Source organism: Scardinius erythrophthalmus (genome assembly GCF_964197995.2).
Source record: "Scardinius erythrophthalmus genome assembly, chromosome: 16".
Taxonomy (NCBI): domain Eukaryota; kingdom Metazoa; phylum Chordata; class Actinopteri; order Cypriniformes; family Leuciscidae; genus Scardinius; species Scardinius erythrophthalmus.
Window position 1 is genome coordinate 35,806,456 of NC_138236.1, and position 24,672 is coordinate 35,831,127.

The 24,672-nt window shown below is 39.2% G+C and overlaps 1 protein-coding gene across 7 annotated transcripts in view; it reads right to left on the reverse strand.

Annotated features, from left to right (window-relative positions):
* Window positions 1–24,672, reverse strand: part of ube3d (ubiquitin protein ligase E3D) — a 54,188-nt gene that overhangs the window by 20,728 nt on the left and 8,788 nt on the right. For 3 of the 7 annotated variants that reach the window (XM_081389286.1, XM_081389287.1, XM_081389284.1), the window contains exons 5-8: window positions 6,701–6,794; window positions 5,076–5,178; window positions 4,884–4,992; window positions 4,098–4,252 (exon numbers count right to left, since the gene is read on the reverse strand). In XM_081389286.1, coding sequence (XP_081245412.1) covers window positions 4,098–4,252; window positions 4,884–4,992; window positions 5,076–5,178; window positions 6,701–6,794 — 461 coding nt within the window. The remainder of the gene's footprint in view (window positions 1–4,097; window positions 4,253–4,883; window positions 4,993–5,075; window positions 5,179–6,700; window positions 6,795–24,672) is intronic. The other 4 variants (XM_081389289.1, XM_081389290.1, XM_081389288.1 and 1 more) reach the window with 2 other exon arrangements.

Below are 24,672 nucleotides of genomic sequence, written 5' to 3' on the forward strand. Positions count from 1 at the left end.
TGTGAATAAATTTCTACAAATGATGGTCGTGAATAAAATATAATATTCAGAAGTAAACAGTGTAGCTGACAGAGTGTTTATGTCAGAATGTTTATTTTTAAACCACAACCTTCTTGGGGCTTCTTTTACTGATATATTTAACGATATCTTTTGCATTTCTAATCCAAACACCGTCAAACTTGGCACTGCACTTACTCGTGCCCGTAGCAAGACACCTGTCAAGTTTGAAATCCATTGGACTAACGGTTTGAGTGATATGCGAATAACAGACATACAGACTGACTGACAGACAGACAGACGTTTCTGTAATTTATAGATAGATGTGTGCAAATTTACTTTGTAATAATAATGACATAATACATTTATTAACATTCATTGGTCAAAGACAGCATCCAAAATGTTTACTGAAACACTACAAAAATATTGTCTTATCAATCTAGTTAACATGTTTGCTGTTTGACGTTTCAAACTGTTTTTCTCTGATGCCAAAACTGAGAAGAGCGTGTTAAAAGTTTTAATTTCAATTTTCAATTTCAAATGAGCTTTATTAGCATGACTGTGTATCACATCGTATAGATCATGTCATGTTTCTGAGAATGTATAAAGTGTCTGAAATGTAAACAAGGCAAGTATTGGTTGTTGGTTGGTAAACTCTGAAAATCTTTTTCTTAACCCTATAAAGCCTATTGCCTTTAAATGATCAACATGATCATGAACGTTGTCGAGAAACCTCTTGCGCATAATCTACTGCATGCTTTCTGTCGTCTGATTGATCGTTTATACTTCTTTAGCAAGCTAAAGGCCTTTTAGTGAAAATGTCCACCTTCAGCTTGTGTCTTTTTGCAGTGAAATATTTACTGATTTGTTTTTGTTTTTTAAGTAAATGAAAGAATAACTTTCAAGATGACTGAAGCAACTTTTTGAAAAATCATGTTGAAATGTGAGTATCAAATATAATCCATCAGGCTCTCAATCATACTTGTATTGTTTTATATGCTTTAAAACTACAGAGCTTTGATCATAAAACTAAGCATTTAAATATCATCTTACTAAGACATATTATTGGGAGATAGAGTGACAGCTGACATTTATATGATTTTTATGTAATGTAAGTACATACTGTACTGATACACAGATCTTATTGATTTACATTACAAACATTACATTTTTCTTTTCGGTCGTATAAATATCAGCATCTGCAACAAATTGCATATTTTTGCTTGGTTTGGGCCACTGAATAAAATAGATGTGTTTTTTTTTTCCTCGAGTATGAGCTCAATAAAGCCTGATACATCAAATATGATACGCAAAAAAAAAAAAAAAAAGTTTTGTCTAAAGGCTCCATTTCAAAACAATAGATTTAAAAATAATAATAATTTGCATGTCAATCTTTACAGGTTTAATCAGTATTTTGGATTCCCAATAAAAATATATATATAAATATTAGGGTGCATCAAAAAACACAATTCTTGAATTTTGATATGGCTGGGTGCTAAAAATGTTCCAATATATGTAGAAACAACACATGCAAAATATTTTTCCAGTACATGATGATTTAGGGGTGCCACCGCACATCTGGTTTCGTTGGATAAAGTGCTTAACAGTGCTCAATGGTCACAATGGAGATCTGAGGTAAACAATACTACAGCTCAAGAAAACTGAGATTATCTTTCTGTTTGATGTGATCTTTCTGTGTTGGGTATGTATTATTACATAATTATCTGTAATTTTGTCTTTGTATACTTATTTATCATAAGTCATTTAAGTCATATTTATAGGTATTTGGTGCTCATTACATCTAGCTAACGTTAGCTAGCAACAGTTTGCTAACCACAGTTTGCTATCTATGTTAGCTAAACTATTAAGCTTAACATCAACAGTATTCTAGAGTGGACAATGACATATTCGGAGTATACAGTGGGGAGAACAAGTATTTGATACACTGGCGATTATGCAGGTTTTCCCACTTACAAAGCATGTAGAGGTCTGTAATTTTTATCATAGGTACACTTCAACTGTGAGAGAAGGAATCTAAAACAAAAATTCAGAACCTGAATAAAAGACACCCATCCACACACTCAATCAAACAGACTCCAACCTCTCCACAATGGCCAAGACCAGAGAGCTGTGTAAGGACATCAGGGATAAAATTGTAGACCTGCACAAGGCTGGGATGCTAGGCTGGGCGCAATTATTAGAAAATGGAATAAGTTCTAGGTGACGGTCAATCTCCCTCGGTCTGGGGCACCATGCAAGATCTCACCTCGTGGGGCATCAATGATCATGAGGAAGGTGAGGGATCAGCCCAGAACTACACGGCAGGACCTGGTCAATGACCTGAAGAGAGCTGGGACCACAGTCTCAAAGAAAACCATTAGTAACACACTACGCCGTCATGAATTAAAATCCTGCAGCGCACACAAGGTCCCCCTGCTCAAGCCAGCGCATGTCCAGGCCCATCTGAAGTTTGTCAATGACCATCTGGATGATCCAGAGGAGGAATGGGAGAAGGTCATGTGGTCTGATGAGAGAGAAATAGAGCTTTTTGGTCTAAACTCCACTCGCTGTGTTTGGAGGAAGAAGAATGATGAGTACAACCCCAAGAACACCATCCCAACCGTGAAGCATGGAGGTGGAAACATCATTCTTTGGGGATGCTTTTCTGCAAAGGGGACAGGACGACTGCACCGTATTGAGGGGAGGATGGATGGGGCCATGTATCGCGATATCTTGGTCAACAACCTCCTTCCCTCAGTAAGAGCATTGAAGATTGGCCGAAACACACAGCCAGGGCAACTAAGGAGTGGCTCCGTAGGAAGCATCTCAAGGTCCTGGAGTGGCCAAGCCAGCCTCCAGACCTGAACCCAATACAAAATGTTTGGAGGGAGCTGAAAGTCTGTATTGCCCAACGACAGCCCCGATACCTGAAGGATCTGGAGAAGGTCTGTATGGAGGAGTGGGACAAAATTCCTGCAGTGTGTGCAAACCTGGTCAAGAACTACAGGAAACGTATGATCTCTGTAATTGCAAACAAAGGTTTCTGTACCAAAGTTCTGCTTTTCTGATGTATCAAATACTTATGTCATGCAATAAAATGCAAATTAATTACTTAAAAATCATACAATGTGATTTTCTGGATTTCTGTTTTAGATTCCATCACTCACAGTTGAAGAGTACCTATGATAAAAATTACAGACTTCTACATGCTTTGTAAGTGGGAAAACCTGATAAATCTGAAGTGTATCAAATACTTGTTCTCCCCACTGTAGATGTCTCATGTGTATTGAGAGTAGCATTGTAATTGTTACAGTAAATTAACAGGGTAATGCCACGTGAACATGTCCCATTGACCTCCATTCATTTTGTCTATAGGAAAAATGAATGGAGAATCTTGAAAGTTGAATTCTGAGAAATGCCCAAGTTGCCCAAAGGGTTCAAACAAACAACTTTTACTTTGATAACCCTATAGAACATGTTACTATATAAAAGTTCACTGTACTCAACATTTCCAGGTCAACCTTTTGGCAATTAGACTAAAAATTGCACATTTTTTGAAATTTCGCCAAAGTTCATGTGTTAGGTGGCACCCCTAAATCTCAATGGAATTCCTCAAAACTTTGCAAAAGTCATTTTTATGTTAATTGGAACAAAATGCAATGCCAGCCAAATTGATATTTTGAAATTAAAATTTCCCATTCAAATTTGATGCACCCTAATAAATATTTTCACAAGATAAATTCATGTGAGAATTGTGTGCGATTCACAGACTTGTTTTCACAGAATATATCTTGTCTATTTTCCTTTGCATTTAGCAGATTTTTTTCTTGTTTTAGCGTAAAAATAACAAACTAGTGATGTTTATTTTTATGTCATGCTAATGTTGTTTACCAGGGTTTAAAAGTGCCCTTAACATTGCGTCTTAAAAAGATGCATTTTAAAACATGATGCTCCCAGAGTTAACAGTGTGCATCTTTTTAAATTACTCAACAAAACACCATATGTCATTTGATCTACATCAGAGATGAGGAGGAATCTGATTAGATTTCGAAATTAATATGAGTAAAATGAACAGATGTCAGGGTGAACTGATGGCTTACTCTTTGAGTTTGCTGTCAGAGCAGAGGACGTAGAGCACTTTGACTGCTTGAACAGCCTGGCATGACTGATGTTCTCTGGGATGAACGTCACCTGTGGAGATGAAGCTTTCGCCAGGAAATGAGGCGACCAAAGTGTCCGTGTTCAGAAGCCACAGCTGATGATTAAAACAGAAAGTAATTACCTGAAGGTCGGATATAAAGGGGACATATCATATAATAACGTACTATGCAGACATACTGCAATAACAGACATTTGAAGGAAACAAATGAATAACATTGTAAGTTTACTTTAGAGAGAAATCTTTACACATTACTAAATGAACAGTTTTGTACATTATGTGACCACAAAACCAGTCACAAGGGTCAATTTTCTTGAAATTTAGATTTAAACATCATCTGAAAGCTGAATAAATAACATTTCCATTGATGTATGATTTGTTAGGATAGGACAGTATTTGGCCGATATACATCTATTAGAAAATCTGGAATCTGAAGGTGAAAAAAAATCGAAACATTGAGAAATTCACCTTTAAAGTTGTCCATTAATTTTTGCGATTGTGCTGCATTCACTCACAGAAATATTTGTTTTATATATTTACGGTAGGAAATGTACAAAATATCTTCATGAAACATGATCTTTACTTAATATCCTAATGAATTTTGGCATAAAAGAAATTTATTATTTGGACCCATTCAATGTATTTTTGGCTATCGCCACAAATACACCCGTGCGACTTGTGACTGGTTTTGTGGTCCAGGGTCACATATGGGGTTTAATGTTCATACCAGAATCACAGCTGTACCATCTGGCGTTTGGATGGAAAAGCGAAATATACTCTGTGCAGATGACAGCTCGACCAGCCTTGAAGCTACGGTTTGCTCCAAGAATCGCTGCCTGAAGGAGACACAATAAAAAAAGCTACATAAACATGATCTACACATGACAACAAAATGAATAAATCCAATTACCTCACTAACCTTATTGAATCTGACTTGGGCTCCAAACTGAGCCGTGTTATATCACACCCTCCATCTTCACCTGGCTTTACTAATATTTCAGTTATGTAAAATTTCAGCACCTCTGAAACACGAAGAACAGTGAAATATATTAAACACAGAATATTACACACTATCAACAGCTGGAGGTGTAAGATTAGCTCTCATATAACATCTGCACCTTCAACAGTCCATAGAAACAACTCTATAGAGTTGAAAATAGAGTTTTCTTGACAAAGAACAAAGTTAAAGTATAATCCTGAGCTCAAGTATTGTTTTCCAGGCCAAATAAAAAAAATAAAAAAAATATTTTCGAAATGCTGCTCTTGGTAGATTCATTGCGTTTGTCATTATGGAAATGATCCGGCTGCGTCTGTGTTCTTTCATTTATGCGTCTTCAGTAGATCAATCACAACAATTTCTTTACAAGTTTGGCACTGTAATGCAGAGTTAAAGGGATAGTTCACCAAAAAATAGAAGTTCTGTCATCATTTACTCGCCCTCATGTCGTTCCACATGAGATTTGTACCTCCATTGACAGCTACACAACTACCACTTTGATGCTTCAAAAAGTTCATAAAGAGATCGTAAAACTAATCCATTTAAAACTGAGTGGTTTAGTCCATATTTTCTGAAGAAACTCAATCACTTTATATAATGAACAGATTGAATTTAGTCTTTTATTCACATTCAATAAATTTAAGTATACGAAATAAGCAAAGCATTTTTCATAATGTACTTTGAATAACATTAACAAATAATGTCAGAAAGATATCAGTTCTGCTTTTGTTCATAAATGTCAGTAGTGATGTTGTACAATGAGGACAATGTCATTAGTGTCCCAATGTGTAGCGAGCCAGCGTTCATTACTGTCCTGACCAGTGCTCGAATTTGTGTATACAATATACAGATTCACGATCTGAGAAGCTAGAGATTAATAGCCTACATACTCTTTTCTCTTCATTCCCTCTTCTCTCCACACAAATATCAATGTGCAATTAATCTACAATCAAAATCAATTAACCTGCCTTAAAATACCTGATGTGGGCATAACTCATATCTCTAGTATATGAACATCTGACTATGCATAAGAGCGAACAAGGTTTGAGAACTTCATCGGAGGGGAAGAATTTCAGTGCATTTCTCATAGAAAGATATCGTATGACATCAGAGGGCTACATGAACATCTGCACCTCCTTTTGTGTCCCACAGAAGACGCAAGTCATCCGGGTTTGTAAAAACATGAGGGTGAGTAAATGATGACAGTATGTTTGTTGAACTATCCCTTTAAAATAGTAGCAATAAAACACAATCAACAAAAAACAAACACAAAAAACTCACAATCACTAAAAATAGACCTTTGCAATCGGACTATTTTTGCTTCAAAAGCACAGCACTTTTATAAATACCCAAGAAACTGAAAACATTTCAAAGCATCTTAGAGTGTCTCAGGCTGGTGTTGCTAACAGGAAAAATGAATGGCCCATATGGGGCATCAGGGGTTATATATGACATCATGCGGTTATAAATATAAAAGACACTGGTTTTATTAATTTGCAGTCATGTAAAATGCAGATGGTGTGTTAGCACTGCTTTGCGCTGCATACCTGCAGAGAGTTCCTCGCCCAGCACTGCAGAGCAGCTCGTGCAGGACAGCATCACACGCTTACTGACACGCTTCTGCTGCGGGACACACACATACTGAGGTGAGAGGCACGTGTGTTAGGGCTATGTTCACAGGCTGCACTGGTTATATGGCACTGGTTATATGGTTATACATATTACAGGTTCGGTCAGTCCACTCGGCGGCCATATTCATAACACCTCCAGCTGGAAACAGCAGCAATTTCCAAAAACATTTCCATTTCCAGCTCTAGGAATATGAAAGGTCTGTCATCATCAATTTATTTATTTATTTTTTACATTTTTTTTTTAATTAACATGCCTAAGACTTTTGCACAGTACTGTATATATATATACAGTGAGGAAAATAAGTATTTGAACACCCTGCTATTTTGCAAGTTCTCCTACTTGGAAATCATGGAGAGGTCTGAAATTGTCATCGTATGTGCATGTCCACTGTGAGAGACATAATCTAAAAAAAAAAAATCCAGAAATCACAATATATGATTTTTTAACTATTTATTTGTATGATACAGCTGCAAATAAGTATTTGAACACCTGTCTATCAGCTAGAATTCTGACTCTCAAAGACCTGTTCTGCCTTTAAAATGTCCACCTCCACTCCATTTATTATCCTAAATTAGATGCACCTGTTTGAGGTTGTTAGCTGCATAAAGACACCTGTCCACCCCATTCAATCAGTAAGAATCCAACTACTAACATGGCCAAGACCAAAGAGCTGTCCAAAGACACTAGAGACAAAATTGTACACCTCCACAAGGCTGGAAAGGGCTACGGGGAAATTGCCAAGCAGCTTGGTGAAAAAAGGTCCACTGTTGAAGCAATCATTAGAAAATGGAAGAAGCTAAACATGGCTGTCAATCTCCCTCGGACTGGGGCTCCCTGCAAGATCTCACCTCGTGGGGTCTCAATGATCCTAAGAAAGGTGAGAAATCAGCCCAGAAGTACACGGGAGGAGCTGGTCAATGACCTGAAAAGAGCTGGGACCACCGTTTCCAAGGTTACTGTTGGTAATACACTAAGACGTCATGGTTTGAAATCATGCATGGCACGGAAGGTTCCCCTGCTTAAACCAGCACATGTCAAGGCCCGTCTTAAGTTTGCCAATGACCATTTGGATGATCCAGAGGAGTCATGGGAGAAAGTCATGTAGTCAGATGAGACCAAAATAGAACTTTTTGGTCATAATTCCACTAAACGTGTTTGGAGGAAGAAGAATGATGAGTACCATCCCAAGAACACCATCCCTACTGTGAAGCATGGGGGTGGTAGCATCATGCTTTGGGGGTGTTTTTCTGCACATGGGACAGGGCGACTGCACTGTATTAAGGAGAGGATGACCGGGGCCATGTATTGCGAGATTTTGGGGAACAACCTCCTTCCCTCAGTTAGAGCATTGAAGATGGGTCGAGGCTGGGTCTTAATGACCCGAAGCACACAGCCAGGATAACCAAGGAGTGGCTCTGTAAGAAGCATATCAAGGTTCTGGCGTGGCCTAGCCAGTCTCCAGACCTAAACCCAATAGAGAATCTTTGGAGGGAGCTCAAACTCCGTGTTTCTCAGCGACAGCCCAGAAACCTGACTGATCTAGAGAAGATCTGTGTGGAGGAGTGGGCCAAAATCCCTCCTGCAGTGTGTGCAAACCTGGTGAAAAACTACAGGAAACGTTTGACCTCTGTAATTGCAAACAAAGGCTACTGTACCAAATATTAACATTGATTTTCTCAGGTGTTCAAATACTTATTTGCAGCTGTATCACACAAATAAATAGTTAAAAAATCATATATTGTGATTTCTGGATTTTTTTTTTTAGATTATGTCTCTCACAGTGGACATGCACCTACGATGACAATTTCAGACCCCTCCATGATTTCTAAGTGGGAGAACTTGCAAAATAGCAGGGTGTTCAAATACTTATTTTCCTCACTGTATATATATAAAAACACACACACACACACATTCCTATACATCAAGGGCTTCATTAGCTGCACCAGGTGTGCTTGAGCTAGAACACATGAAATATCTGAACTGGCGAGGTTTGTTGAGTTTGGCTGCATGTTAGAAAAGTCAAAAGAATGGTCCAAAACAACTGTATATATCTACACACACACACACACACACACACACACACACACACACACACACACACACACACACACACACACACACACACACACACACACACACACACACACACACACACACACACACACACACACACACACACACACACACACACACACACACACACACACACATTACTGTAATCTAATGCAATGCAGAGAATGAGTCTGACTTTAGTAACTCAGCATGATTAGTCATAGTTTTTTAAGTGTTTACTGGATTCGTCATTTTCAATCATTCAACTATTATTAAAGTTATAGTTAAAAATTATCAAATCAATATTTGTCCTTAATTTACAGAAAAAATAAACTACTGTTCAAAAAAAAATTAAACAAAATTATTACTTTTCTTCAGCAGGAATGAAGATATTTATAGTGTTACAAAAGATTTCTATTCCACATTTTTTAGAATGTTCTATTCATAAATTAATCCTGAAAAAAAAAAAGTCAGTTTCAACAGAAATATGAAGCAGCATCACTGTTTTCAACATTGATAATAATTTTTGAGCCGCAAATCATCATATTAGAATGATTTCTGAAGGATCATGTGACACTGAAGACTGGAGTACCGATGCTGAAAATTCAGCTTTAAATCACAGGAATAAATTACATTTTAAAATATATTACAATAGAAAATATTACAATATTACAGTTTTTATTCTATTTTTAAACAAATAAATGCAGCCTTGGTGAAAAACAACTTTCAAAAACATGTAAAAAAAAATTCCAAACTTTTCAACTAGGGATGCACGATATGTATCGGCCATCATATCGGTATCAGCCGCTATACGTTCATTTTTAATGTTATCGTTATTGGTCCGATAAGAAGATTTGGCTGATATCTTAAAGCCGATATATAATGGATTATTTCCCTCTTGCTATGATGCTTTTGAACTGCTTGAAATATGATTATCATTTCATCGGGGTGGGGGGGCTACTGTACTTTAATTGTACTGTAACCAGGCTACTGTACTTTTTTTGTTTGATTTATGTTGAAGTGCTTGGGACGTGGCTTTTAATGCTGAGACTTTTGTTTTTGTAATCAAACTCTCAAAAATGATATAAAACATTGGATTTAGATTTATCGGCCAATATATTGGTTATCATCTTTCAAACAAAGAATTATCGGTATCGGCCAAAATGTTCATATCTGTGCATTTCTATTTTCAACTGTAGTGCAAGTTTATGAATAACTTCAAACCAACATTTTTTGGTGACAAAATAGCTAGCCTGGCTTGTTTTAGGCTAAAGGGCTAGAGAACTGCAAACCTCACATAACATGAACAGAAAAAAAAAGAGCTCATGTAATATTTTTTTCACCTTTTCACTAAGCATTTGTTTAAAAGGTGTTTCATACCCCTATTGACACAAATTACATGAAAACTGCCAGTAATTCTTCAGTTTGTTTCTAAACTTGTGCCTCAACTGTATACTGAAAATATATATAAAAAAACAAACATATACGGAAAACAATAAGAAAACAGACTGTGTGCTGAAGTCATTTAGGATTGAAAAAGTGTGCCTGTAACTCCTCGGCATGGCCACGGGCTACACACAGATTGAGGCTGAGAAAGAGAATCAATCCCTCGTAAAGACATGATGGGCTCCTCTCCACAGCCCGGCCGACCCTAATGTTCCTGAGAGTGAATTTCCTCTCCGCCTCTTCAGCCTTTATTGTGATGAAAGGGAAGCATCTGCCTCCTCTGTCAACCCTGAGGCTGTGAGAACCGAGTTACAACCGAGCACTACTTAGGGTGAAAATATCACAACTGCACTGTCTTTGTGTGAGCTCAGCTTTTAGAAGAAAGCTTCACCATTTCAGCTCGGAGAAATCAGACTTTTAGCACTTTGTTGCGTTATTAAGAGTGCTAAAGAACTTCATTTTTAATTCCCTATTATGCTATTTTAAAGGTTTCTAATTATGGCTTGGAGGTCTCCTACAATAGGTTTACACATCCAAGGTCAAAAAACATATTTCCATATATTATTTACTCCTAATAAACATTGCAGCATCGCCTCTTTTCTCACAGTGCCCGGTCTACTCTGCTCTGATTGGTCAGATTACCCAGTCTGTTGTGATTGGTCTACTCTGCTCTGATTGGTCAGATGGCTCAGTCTGTTGTGATTGGTCTAAGGCGCGTAGGCAGTAATGGGCCAGGGCGGCACTGGCCCGCCCACATTACTCACTGGCCCGCCCAGGCAAATTTGATCAAAATACATTTTTAGTTTATTTTTATTATTCAAATGTATTTAAGAAAATATGTTAATATAAACCTGAATTATTGTTGACTGGTGTCTGTGTTTAATTTGTTTTCCGAAGTTGAAGCAAGTTGTAGAAAGCCCGCTTATGGTTGCTAGGGCGACAGAAGACTCTCTGAGCGGCGGGCTCTGGCGGCCTTTAGCCATAGACTGTAAAAAATAGCAATTAATATCGCCACAATAATGGCTAAACAAGTTTCTTTAATGTTTTTTTTTATTTTTTAAAAAGGAAGAAGACACGCCATTATTGTGGCGATGTTCAATTGGAGTTAGATCGGCGGGTAAACCCGCGTCAGGCTGACCGGGAGAGAGCACTGGCACTGCCGCCAGGGAGAGAGCGGTGGCCGCCATCAGCGCATTGACTTTGTATGTAATCTACTCGCGCAAATAATTAAATTCGCGTTTGGTGTGAACACGCCATAAGTTAGCCTTCTTGTGGCGGCCACCGCTCTCTCCCTGGCGGCAGTGCCAGTGCTCTCTCCCGCTCAGCCTGACGCGGGTTCACCCGCCGATGAACCACCTTCACAACCCAATCTGAAGGTATTTCCCTGCACTGTCAAGAATAGAAAATCAAGGAGCTTCTCATCAAAGTGGTATGGACAGTTTTCTTGGTTGTATTTTTTGTATTTTAATTTTTTTTTGGCACAAAAGCTTAATTTCCACCAGGCTGATTGCATTGTATATGGTTGATTTAACAGAAATTAGGGAGTGTGTTGTTATTTATTTCAAACCGTGCTCTGCTGAGAGTTTTCATTATTTGAATTTCTTTTATTTTTAGCCTAATTTATTTTCGGGTGAACTGTCTTTGCACTGCTGACTAACCTGAATAAAATAGACAGGTTATTGTCTATGCTGGTGGTTTGTCCAGCCTTTATTGAGCTCTGTTGGTTGAACTTGATGACAGAACAGTGTTTTGTTATTGTCTTTGCCGAATATTGCAAAATAAAGGTGTAGGCTAACTGTTTTTGCAGTTTGTCTATTCTTTTTTCTACTCTCTAAGGTTTAATTATTAAGTCATATTTTTTCTAAGAAAAACTATAGGCCCACTCACTTTTTCAATGGCCCGCCCAAAATACAATTTCTGCCTACGCCACTGATTGGTCTACTCTGCTCTGATTGGTCAGATGACCCAGTCTGTAGTGATTGGTCTGCTCTGCTCTGATTGGTCAGATGGCCCAGTCTGTTGTGATTGGTCTACTCTGCTCTGATTGGTCAGATGGCCCAGTCTTTTGTGATTGGTCTACTCTGTTCTGATTGGTCAGATGGCCCAGTCTGTTGTGATTGGTCTACTCTGTTCTGATTGGTCAGATGGCTCAGTCTGTTGTGATTGGTCTACTCTGTTCTGATTGGTCAGATGGCTCAGTCTGTTGTGATTGGTCTACTCTGCTCTGATTGGTCAGATGGCCCAGTCTGTTGTGATTGGTCTACTCTGTTCTGATTGGTCAGATGGCCCAGTCTGTTGTGATTGGTCTACTCTGTTCTGATTGGTCAGATGGCTCAGTCTGTTGTGATTGGTCTACTCTGTTCTGATTGGTCAGATGGCTCAGTCTGTTGTGATTGGTCTACTCTGCTCTGATTGGTCAGATGGCTCAGTCTGTTGTGATTGGTCTACTCTGCTCTGATTGGTCAGATGGCCCAGTCTGTTGTGATTGGTCTACTCTGTTCTGATTGGTCAGATGGCTCAGTCTGTTGTGATTGGTCTACTCTGCTCTGATTGGTCAGATGGCTCAGTCTGTTGTGATTGGTCTACTCTGTTCTGATTGGTCAGATGGCTCAGTCTGTTGTGATTGGTCTACTCTGCTCTGATTGGTCAGATGGCCCAGTCTGTTGTGATTGGTCTACTCTGCTCTGATTGGTCAGATGGCCCAGTCTGTTGTGATTGGTCTACTCTGTTCTGATTGGTCAGATGGCTCAGTCTGTTGTGATTGGTCTACTCTGTTCTGATTGGTCAGATGGCTCAGTCTGTTGTGATTGGTCTACTCTGCTCTGATTGGTCAGATGGCTCAGTCTGTTGTGATTGGTCTACTCTGCTCTGATTGGTCAGATGGCCCAGTCTGTTGTGATTGGTCTACTCTGTTCTGATTGGTCAGATGGCTCAGTCTGTTGTGATTGGTCTACTCTTCTCTGATTGGTCAGATGGCTCAGTCTGTTGTGATTGGTCTACTCTGCTCTGATTGGTCAGATGGCCCAGTCTGTTGTGATTGGTCTACTCTGCTCTGATTGGTCAGATGGCCCAGTCTGTTGTGAGTGGTCTATCACTTACAGCACATGTCAGAAACAAAACGTTCATTACCATATCTAAATTTTAGTTCCGGATCTTCCTCAGCACTTGATACTAGGGATGGGACGATTACCGGTTTCACGATAAACCACGATAAAATGCACTAGACCAGGTTGAAATCACAAAAATGTGCCTAAATAAAAATCCTCAGGCATTTTTGAGTAAAAGTTGGCAAATAGACTATTCTAGGGGTATTTTTTATGCTGAATCCATTTTTGCTGTTTGCCAATCTGTATCTCTTACATGAAACTCAGTAGAGTGCAAAATCCAAGATGACCGCCTCATATGCCAAAATGAGCAAATTTCTCAGCACTGGCTCAAAGATAAACTGTTTTTATTGTACTATAGCATTTATTGGGTAAATGAAACAAACAGAATAGTCAGAACAAGTTAGTCATTCTGTCTTACAATATTTCAGGTAAACACTGACTATTGTGTATTTGAGTATGTCCATGTAAGAACATCAACATCATGCTGGTGGCAGCAAAAGGCCTATATCTTAAACCATCATCCTATTACATTAAGAGTGTTTATTACTTTTCAACATTTACATGTCCATGTAAATAAGTTTAAGGACTTAAATTTAACCAAACTAAATTCTCTTTTGGTTTATTTATGAAAAAGATATTCTCAGAAAGATTGCTTGTAAATATTAAGAATTGAGACAAATTAACAAATTACTAAAACATATCACGGTAATGTGTCACACCACTAACATTAGCTTTGAACAGATAAAGGAAATAAACACAGTAAACTTGGCCTAAAATTACCTTATAAAGTTGGACATAACATTAGCTGAATAATAACTAAAACATGAACTGCATGGCATATAAAATGTAATGTTATTTAAACAATGGTAAAAAATAAAGTATAAAGTCGGCAACACCTAAGCTCCAAAATTATCAAAAATATTTATTTTACAAGACAACTATCGCATGGCGTATGTGACGTTTCGAGCACGCAGGCTCTTCACCTGATGAAGAGCCTGCGTGCTCGAAACGTCACATACAGCAGAGCAACGCAGACGAGACCTTTTACATTTACATCGTGCACTCATACATCTTAAGGCGCAGTTGCAACTGATCAATTCCAAACAGTAGTCTGACTAACCGAGGTTACGTTAGGTAACCAAGTACGTTCTCTTAAGAGAGGTTCTCTCGTATTGCGTAAGTTGCTTACGCTATGGGAACCCCTTGTCAACGCCGTGTGCGCCGATCATCCACTGCATGAGTCCCAGGGAAGCCCGGGGAACACAAAACATGTGGGAAACAGGCGGCCAGCAACGCGGGCCAGCACATGTACATAAGCACTTCATAGGGAAATACAGAGCGGCTCCGCCGGTCTCTGTATAGAGAATATCGCCCTTAGTACAGCTCAACCAGAAGAGCTAATAGTCACGTGAGAGTAGCCTGCACACGAACAAACTGGGCAGAACATACACACCACTTAGACTGATAAAAGTCTAGCCTGCAAGGCGGGAACTTCCAGGTTATAAAACTTAACAAATGTAGAGGGGGAGGCCCAGCCTGCCGCCATACAAATGTCATGAATAGAAATCCCGCTGGACCAAGCCCACGATGAAGCCATGCCTCTAGTGGAATGGGCCCTGATGCCCAGAGGGCACTGCAGGTGTTTGGACGCATAGGCATGCTGCGATAGCGTCCACTATCCATCTGGACAGGCTATGTTTCGAGGCGGTGTAATGGAAAATTTAGATTTTCATTGATTCACAGTGTTGATTTTCATTATTTTCATTATTAAGACATTGAAATGGTCATTGCTGGACTGTACGTAGTCTGCCAACATATGACTAATGTTTTTAAACACTGGGAAACAGGTGAGACATCAGGAGGAGGCAGGTTGAAAAGGGGCTCTGACCCCTAGGGTCAGAGGCCGGCCAATTTAGAACTTGTGAGTTTGTAAGAATAAACTCAGCAGAATTAGATGACTAGCAGAGAAACCTTCCCTTGTTTAGATAAGGGCCTGTAAGCAGAAGACCTTGAAAGCAGTATAAAGACTCCTCTGCCCTCCCTCTCCTGGTCGCACTTGTTTCACAGACTGTCCTGGTGACTTCTGTGTGGCAACTGGGCCTTCTTGCAAGAATAAATACTTTTTAAAGACAATTTGACTCAGAAATGTCTCTTACGCAGGTGATGATTGTTTAATGAATATTTTTGCCACAACAATTGGTGTCAGAAGTTGGGATTCCATGGCAGTTTCTTCTGGCCCTGAGTAAAGCGGATTGACGATTGATCATCCTGAAGCACAGGCTTTAGTCTTACCTCGCAGAATTGAGAGAGAAGAGCCAACTGCTATCAGGGCCAGGAGGAATTCCACTGGAATCAGAAAGAACCCGGTGGCAACAGAAGCATCTCTGGTAAGAGACAGTAAATATTTTCTTTTGGGGATTTTAAGAAAATGTATGGGTGAACCATGATGGCTGTATTTGGGAACTGAAACTAGAGCTGTGGTACGGGGAAGAGCGGCTTTTAAAAAGGGCACGGAAATTGAGACCTCAGGGGTCAAGAAATTGTCCGGACCGAAGCTGAGTACTCGTTGATACGGGGAAGGGTGGCTTCATAAGGGAACGGAAATTGAGACGAAAGATCAAAGATATTGTCCGAACCAGAAGCCAAGTACTCGTTAATAGGAAATTGATTCAAGAGCTGAAATAATTAATCACTGGAACAGTCCAGAGAGAGACATTGAGAGTAAGCAGAATTAATTTCAACCCTTCTGAGCTTGGGTGAATAGTCAGTCTAGTGCGCGCTAATAAAAGATTAAAAGCCACGAGCAATAGTGAAAGAGGAAAAGACAGCCATTATGGGAACATCCAATAGTAAATATTGCACGCCGGTGTACTGTGCAATGAAGAAAACTATGGGGAAAAGGGCATGTTAGACATAGAAAAGTTGTGCCAGTGCAAAACATGTGTGTATAAAACTGTTAAGCAACGGTTGAATGTTGGTTTGAATGAAAAGCAAGAAATGAGTGTGAATAACAGCAGAGATAAGTGGGACTGAGAAAATAATGATAACGTTAAGTTGAATCTGCAGCCTAACCATTTGATAGAGGAATACTGTTTCAACCCAGTTTTAATAAAATTGATGGCATATAGCACAAATGTTTATACTTTATGAAGAGTATGATTTGGCTATTGGGATTGAATCCACACTGGTGGACTGTAAAAGAATACAGAGAACTGTTTATCAGTGGCTCTGTTTACATTCCTGATCGGGACACACTGCTTCAAGGGTGTGCAGTAAGTTGGAGCTGTTTGCAAGCTCAATGATCAAACTATAGGTAAAGAGAGTGTTTTAATTGTGGTCAGCAGGGCCATTTAGCCCGTAATTGTAAATGGACACTCAGAAAAGAAAGTGATAACGTGAAAGTCATGTGATTAATGTGGGTTTTTGAAAGTAGAACAGTATTTAAATGATGATATTAAAGTTTTCGTCTGAGAAAGAACTAAGAATGTGAACGCAGTGCTAAAGAAAGTGAAAAGAACGTGCAAGGGAGAAAAGAAAGTTAATAGATGGAAGTCGTAAGAAGATTGAAGGTTAAAAGAAGGTTGAAAGATTTAAGTCTTAAGGGAATCCTTTTGAAGGAAAGAGCTAGAATTGATGAATACAGGTTGATGTAAAATTACAGATAATAATGACTCCAACAAATGAGTTGCAAAATATTTTAAAAGTACCGTTAACTAAAAGGATGATTGTGTTTTTAATGGAATACTTTAAAAGGGTTTAGATGATGTAGAGAGACTAATCTGACAGATTATTTACAATGATAAATGCAAAAAATGCATCACAAGCGGAGAGTTCTTTACTCCTCAAAGTTAGTGTGAATCCTAATTGCAGATTGATAAACTGCTAGAAAAAAAACATTGAAGTAATTAGAACTTGACAACTAAAATTGAGATGAAATGTCATCAAATAAGCAGTATTACTGGATTAACAGTTGCTAAATGTAAAATGTGTAGAAAGACGTGGAGGTTGACCATGAAAGAACTAAGAGCTGATGTTTTGCTTTAAAAAGATAAGCATGTGATTGGCTGAAACAGTTTGCTTATCTGAATCTGGTGTGTGCTGTGGCTAAGACGTCCAGTGCGACAGAGACACGATCTGAGAGGAAATTTGTAATATGATGTCTAAATTCCCTGATGTGGGCAAAAGACAAATGTAAAAATTATGTTTATTTGAAAATACATGTAAATTCTGGCAAAGATGCCTTGCTGCTGGGCTAGAGTTAAAAGATGGTAGGTAAAGTTCAATTTTAGAAGAGAATGCAGTGTACCAGTCCTAAATGCCTCAGAGTCTCTCTCATTCAATGTCAGCTAAAAGCTGTTTTCTGAGCCTGTGTCATAAATATAGTAAGGCACATTGTTTTAGTTGAAAACCATAGACATGGATGTTAAAAGAAATCATGCTACAAGGCAGTTCAGATTTCATACATTTAAAGGGAAATTTGTAAATGTTTTAAAAGTAAAACTGAATGACTTTAAAGAAGTCTTAAACGATAGAAGTGACATTTTTGACTAGTTTAGGACCAGTAACTACTTTGTCTGATTTTAGCCTCCACCATGAAACAGGGCTGATGGCTCTGGCTACAGATGTAACAGTACACTGAATGGACGGTTGATTCAGTTGCGATTTTGCTGATTTGAAGATGTTTAAAAGATTTAGGTGATTAAATACTGTTGTTATTAACCTGTCTCCCTGTGTTAACACTATTAGGCAGTCCAGAGTGCTCCGGTGACTCTTGAATGTGCCTTTCCTAAGCTCCAGAAAACAACTGAGTCTGTTGGGGAAAACTGATTTCGTGGTGGGAAAGAGCGGTTACCAGTGTGCACGAAGTGGCTACTCAAGGACGGGTAAGAACCTTTGGCCAGAGGTCAACCTAAGGCAGGGGGTCACGCTGACACTGGGCATCTCCTGAAGGGAGGTGTTTTTATGTGAGAAAGGTATTAGAGTTGAGCGGATGACTGTGAGGCCAGCAGCATCAGCAGAACATTGAGAGGGGAGATGAGCTGTGAGGAGTTACGGCAGTCTGCCCCAGAAAATGTGAGTTCCTCTATATACCACTTGCAAGAAACCGCATTCATTGTATGGCTTGTTTTTCATTATGACAAGTGTTTGCAACCATGCCAGGGGACAACACCCTGATGAAGATTATAGATAAAGAGCTGATGGGAATGGGCTTTCAAGAGCCAGCTGAGACCGTGAGGTGATTGTCATTATTTGTTGTGGAGACAGTAACAAAACTTAATTTATGTCAGGAACATGATGCTGGTTGCCTTATGGGCAAGGAAAATATTATAGAAGTTGATATTGAAATAATATGTCTTTAAGATATGTAAGATATGTTTTGTAGGTTTTAAATCCTGAAGGTCATTAGACGTGGTGGTGGCAAAAGGTGAAGACAGCTTTTGTAGATTCAAGAAAAGTCTGGATAAAGGTTAATGGTCAAAGGTTATTGTAATGAATTTATTATTATGTTTTGTCTAAATTACAGTCTTAGGAGGCTGTTGAAAAGATTATTTGTTTTATAGTGAGAGAGACTGCTTGAGTGAAGGAACGGATGGTATTCTGTCAGTCTTTCTGTTATCGGCATGCTAAAGCAAGTTGAAGCAAAATAATGATAATGAACCAAAACAACCCAGCTGACTTTTCTAAGAGAAAATGAATAATGAACAAACGGGCTTTGAAACTGGTAAAGAGACCATGTAAAATTAGATAAAAGCTACAGGAAAATGAGACGTTTAAAATCTTATTTAAAATTTAAATATGCTTAGAGTTAAAATCAAAGATATGAATATGAGAATATGAGCGGTTCATAGTCAGGTATGTGTGTGTTGATTCATGTTTGGTATGTGTTAGTTTAGGGGAGCTATTCTGTTTTAAGTTGATTGGTCATCAACCTCTGTCTGGTAGTAATTACTTTAGTCATTTATGGTGTTGATTTGAATTACTTTCTAGATCAGGTTGAGTATTTATGTAAATGGGAATTGTGAAGTTGTAGATCGTCGTCCCTCATGGGTTGATATAAACGAAAATGATTGAAAATGAATGAAGATTTGATGGAAAAAAACAAAAGTGACACATTGGCTAAGTCAATATCAAATTATCCAGAGAGCCCCTCACATTTATGATTATTGTGAACAAATGAGGAGAATGTTGTTTGACTGATACTGACCAAGTCTGTACACGACGACCTGACCTGATAGAAACAATTGATTACTTTGACATTGGAAAATGTTTGTAGATGACTGACTTAAGAGACCAAACAACAGGCCTGAAAAGCAGTGAGACTCAGGACCGTTGCCCTTCAAATTATTAGATAAGAAGATGAGATTGTGGCCTACGTAATGTTTTGTTTCAGAGGCAGAGAAAGATGTCTGGGGGGAAATTTGGCTGAAGGACAACGTTTGGGTTAGTGTTGAAAACTTTGTTTACCCAAACACCATTATGTTAAATTGATGCACAAGTTATATCATGCATCAAAAGGGGGATGGTAACAATTGCCATACCAAGGGGTTCAAATTTGCTGAATGCAATCAAACAGGTGGGACGATAAATGTTGGGAGGACACTGCGTTTAACTGGGTAAAAGCAATGTAAGAAGTCATTTTTCTCCCTAACAAAATTGCTGTCTGTAAGTGTTCTAATAAGGACTGTTTCAACAGGGAACTCCAGGGCAGATGCGGCAGCGAAGGCTGCGTCAGCACAGCAGACAAAAGAAACTGTGTACTTTACTATCTGACAATAACCTCGACGGTTGTTTTTCTTTACAGAGCATGCAGACTTTTGATGTAGGTCAAAGTGTGCCAGTAAAATAATGGCTATGGATGAATTTGGCTGACTATCCTGGCTTGAGTTATTATTGTGGCAGAAAGGCCACACCTTGCGCAGCGCATAACTTAAAACTTTCCTTTTGCAGGATGTCAGGATGGATTGTGTCGAACAGAACTGATTCTGTTCCAAATGTATAAATATTGTTTTATTAACATGAGCAAAGCGGGTTGAGAGTTTTTTCCTTTCAGGTTTTTCAGTGCCATTCAGTGAGCAAAATTATCTGGTGACAATATGTTTCAGGCTGTTGATTCAACAGGTCACACCAAAAGGGACGACCGGCCAGACAAGCGGTCAATAACAAAATAGCTAGGGTCTGCATTCACAGGTGACAGCGGGCAGGAAATGGTTAATTCCAGTAGAGGTGCGGTCGGGATAAGGAAAAATCTTGTAATGATCAGAAAATGGTTGGAGAGGGTGACATCTGGGTCCACGCCTCTGACCTTAGACTACACCAACCAACCTCAGCAACCCCACGCGCCGACGCGAAGGACAGTGAGGGGTCAAGGACGTGCTAGTAACGTACCCTCCCTTGCCAGCGATGGAAAATCCTCTCTACGGCACGCAAAGTGTCATATTGGTGAAGACGGAATGTCCATGGGGTGAACGAGATGGCCAACACACCTGGAGGAGGATGTGGACCAACTAATGGTTTAAGTTTAGCTGAATAATTTGTTTTGTGATGATGTTGATGATTTTATTTGATTAAATCAAACTAGTGCTTAGTATTGATATAGATCTAATGATTTGATTGGTGCAAATGTTTTCAGGAAAAGTGGAAATTCTATTCAATGATGTGGAAGTAGTGGAAGCTACAGTAACGTGGTAAATTTGGAGGGTGTTTTTCATTTTCCTATTTTCTTACTTTCTAAATTCTTTCTTTCTAAGGACGATGATAATGTGTAAAGAGGGTTAAAAACAGTAGCCATCCGTGTTACGAGGTGGCATACAAGGACAGGGTTTGAATTGAGGGATATTTTTTATCTACTTTTTCCTTTTCTTTGTGTAATAGTTTATGTCTTGAACTGATGTGTTGTTTTCCTACTAAATATAACCTACACTTTTTCTTGTTTATACTGAGATGACTGAGGGTCCGATCTATATAGTGTTGGGGATGCAATAACAGTGCTTATTCGTCTAGCCCGGTTTCAGAATAAACCTTTATTTGCTTGCTATAAAATTAAGGGCCTATCCTTACAAAAACAGCCTAAGCTTATTTCATTTTAATCCTTTCTTTTCCTACAAGTTTAAAGAAGAGTGATCAGTCATATGAAAATCAGAGATGAACAGTTTAAGTATTATTATGGTTTGGTTTGTCTTGATTGATCAGTTATCAATGAATGATAAAAAGGGGGAATTGTAATGGAAAATTTAGATTTTCATTGATTCACAGTGTTGATTTTCATTATTTTCATTATTAAGACATTGAAATGGTCATTGCTGGACTGTACGTAGTCTGCCAACATATGACTAATGTTTTTAAACACTGGGAAACAGGTGAGACATCAGGAGGAGGCAGGTTGAAAAGGGGCTCTGACCCCTAGGGTCAGAGGCCGGCCAATTTAGAACTTGTGAGTTTGTAAGAATAAACTCAGCAGAATTAGATGACTAGCAGAGAAACCTTCCCTTGTTTAGATAAGGGCCTGTAAGCAGAAGACCTTGAAAGCAGTATAAAGACTCCTCTGCCCTCCCTCTCCTGGTCGCACTTGTTTCACAGACTGTCCTGGTGACTTCTGTGTGGCAACTGGGCCTTCTTGCAAGAATAAATACTTTTTAAAGACAATTTGACTCAGAAATGTCTCTTACGCAGGTGATGATTGTTTAATGAATATTTTTGCCACAACAGCGGCGAGACCCTTGGTGCGCCCACCAAATGAAACAAAGAGCTGCTCAGAACGCCTGAAGGCGGCGGACCGTGTGATGTAAACTCTCAGCGCCCTGAATGGGCATAGGAGTTTTTCACCGCCCTCGCTATCGGATGCTGGCAGAGCCGATAGGGAGATGATCTGCCCTCTGAAGGGAGTGCCAATCGCTTTGGGGACATAGCCATGTCTCAGTTTGAGGATGAATTTAGAGTCATTTGGTCCAAACTCAAGACACGTGGGGCTAACAGATAGCGTGTGTAGATCCCCCACACGTTTTACTGATGACAGAGCTATCAGAAAAACGGTTTTGAGCGAAAGGTATTTTAGGTCCATGGATTCTAACGGTTCAAAGGGAAACGCTTTCAGGGCCTCTAGGACCAAAGAAAGATCCCAAATAGGAACCGAAGGGGGTCGCAGGGGGTTCATCCTCCTGGCTCCTCTAAGGAAGCGGATGATGAGCTCGTTCCTTCCTATCGCGCGGCCGTGCGTCGACTCTGCTAACGCTGCAATAGCCGCAACGCAAACTTTGAGTGTGGAAGGGGACCTGCCCTTGTCCAGCACAACAGCTCTAGAAGGAAGGAGAGCACCCACGAAACCCCACATGTGCGTGGGTCCTGGCTCTTTGTAGCGCACCATTTGGAGAACACTGACCATTTAGACGCGTAGAGTCTTCTCGTAGAAGGAGCTCTAGACTGCGTGATCGTGTTCACGACCCCTTCTGGCAAAGCAACGGTTATTCGTTGATTATCCACGCATGCAGAGACCAGCGCTCTGGATGGGGATACCGCGAACGCATAGCACAAGCGGTGCCAGACCACGTGCTGTTCTGTGTTCTGGACAAGAAGCACTCTGGCAATTGCTTCTCTGTGTTGAGGATCGTGAAGCTTGCCTCTACTTTGTGCAGCTGATTTTAGTGTCAAAAGGCCCTGTTCTGTCGCATTGTATAGCTTATCTTTCTTGGATTCTTGGCATATAATGCAAGTTTCCAATGACATTGACTGGTCAGGCTTCAAACTACACACAGCTTCTATAATTGGTGATCTTATAATCTGACCAACTTCATGGGTACAATTCCACAACTGGAAATATTTTGTGTTGGTTCATGTCGCTTTTTGGATATAAAAATTAATTCTGATGAAAAATACGATGTGTGGAAATAACTGCAGAAAGTAATAGAAAGTAGAAAGTAGAATAAAAAACCTCTTGGATAACTCTGAACTCAATTCACACACTTTGATCCAAAGACAATAGTATGCATGTGACTCCAAACAAATGACTCTCGCATTTTAGATATTCTGTTTGTCCATTTGAAATAAGGAGAAAAACAGATATTTTCATGACTACAATGAGAAATAATGCAATTATCATTGTCACATACAAGTATCTTAATTCCCACCTAAATAAACTTTCTCGTTAATTGTTGTCGTGCATGATGTAAAGTTTATAAATATAGAATTTCCTGACATTTTAGAGGTCATCTTGAAGTTTGCGCTCAACTGAGTTTCACATAAGAGATACAGCTTGGCAAACAGCAAAAATGGATTCAGCAGAAAAAATACCCTTAGAAAAGTCTGTTTGCCAACTTTTACTAAAAAATGCCCAAGGGTGTCACATTATCTGAAAATTGACCTAGTCTACACTGACGGTTAGTAATATCGTTTAAAATTTAATTATCATTAAAACCGTGTTTGATTATCGCGATTTTAGATCCTGTTCAGCCAGCATCGCAGCCGCAGGCGCGATGTTATTTTTTTATTCAAGAAGGAATTGCGGAAGGCAGTGACCGTGCTCGGGAGATTTTTCAGCCTTTTAAAAGAACCAATTCTGAGGTGTGGTCATATTTTGGCTTTAACAAAAGTCCTGAGGGAACAAGAAAAAGTCGCTGCAATAACTTCAGATCTGCCTAGTCGTCTTGTGTGACCATCACCGACTGTTGTAGCGAACGCAAGGCAAGTTAACTTTGACCTCAATACCAAAACTACGTCTGGGAAATAATTGGGAATGAAATTTTGTTTTAAACTGAACTATTTTATATCAATAAACGTGAGGCTTCCGCAAAGAAATATTCGCAGCAAGTGGCTAAGCCAAAGACGAACGAACAAGTTCAAGACTATTAAGAGTGACATGTAAGGGATAACAATTTATATTCACTATACACTTATTACACCGATTTTTTTATTTTTTTTTACCACATAATTACGGGGATATTGAATTGAGATGAATGTTTTCTTACCTTTTTATAGCCTAAATCATGTACACAGCGTACAAAACAATCGTTCAGACAAGATGTCTAAGATGTCAAACGGAGACGCAAGACGGCAAGTTGTATTTGAATGAAACGAGAGAGCGCGTCCGTTGTGATACATGTTGTAACGTCTGTCAGAGAGTTTGAAGTCTGCCCAGATGAAGAATACAAGACAGTGCAAATGAACTGGTAGTTCCACGAGACTTTTATAGATGTTTTCTCTCAGTTAAGCACACTCTTTATACATGGCGAAGAGCGAATGTTAAAAGGGAAAAGAAAACTCTAAAACACGCTACAAATCAAAGTGGAAGT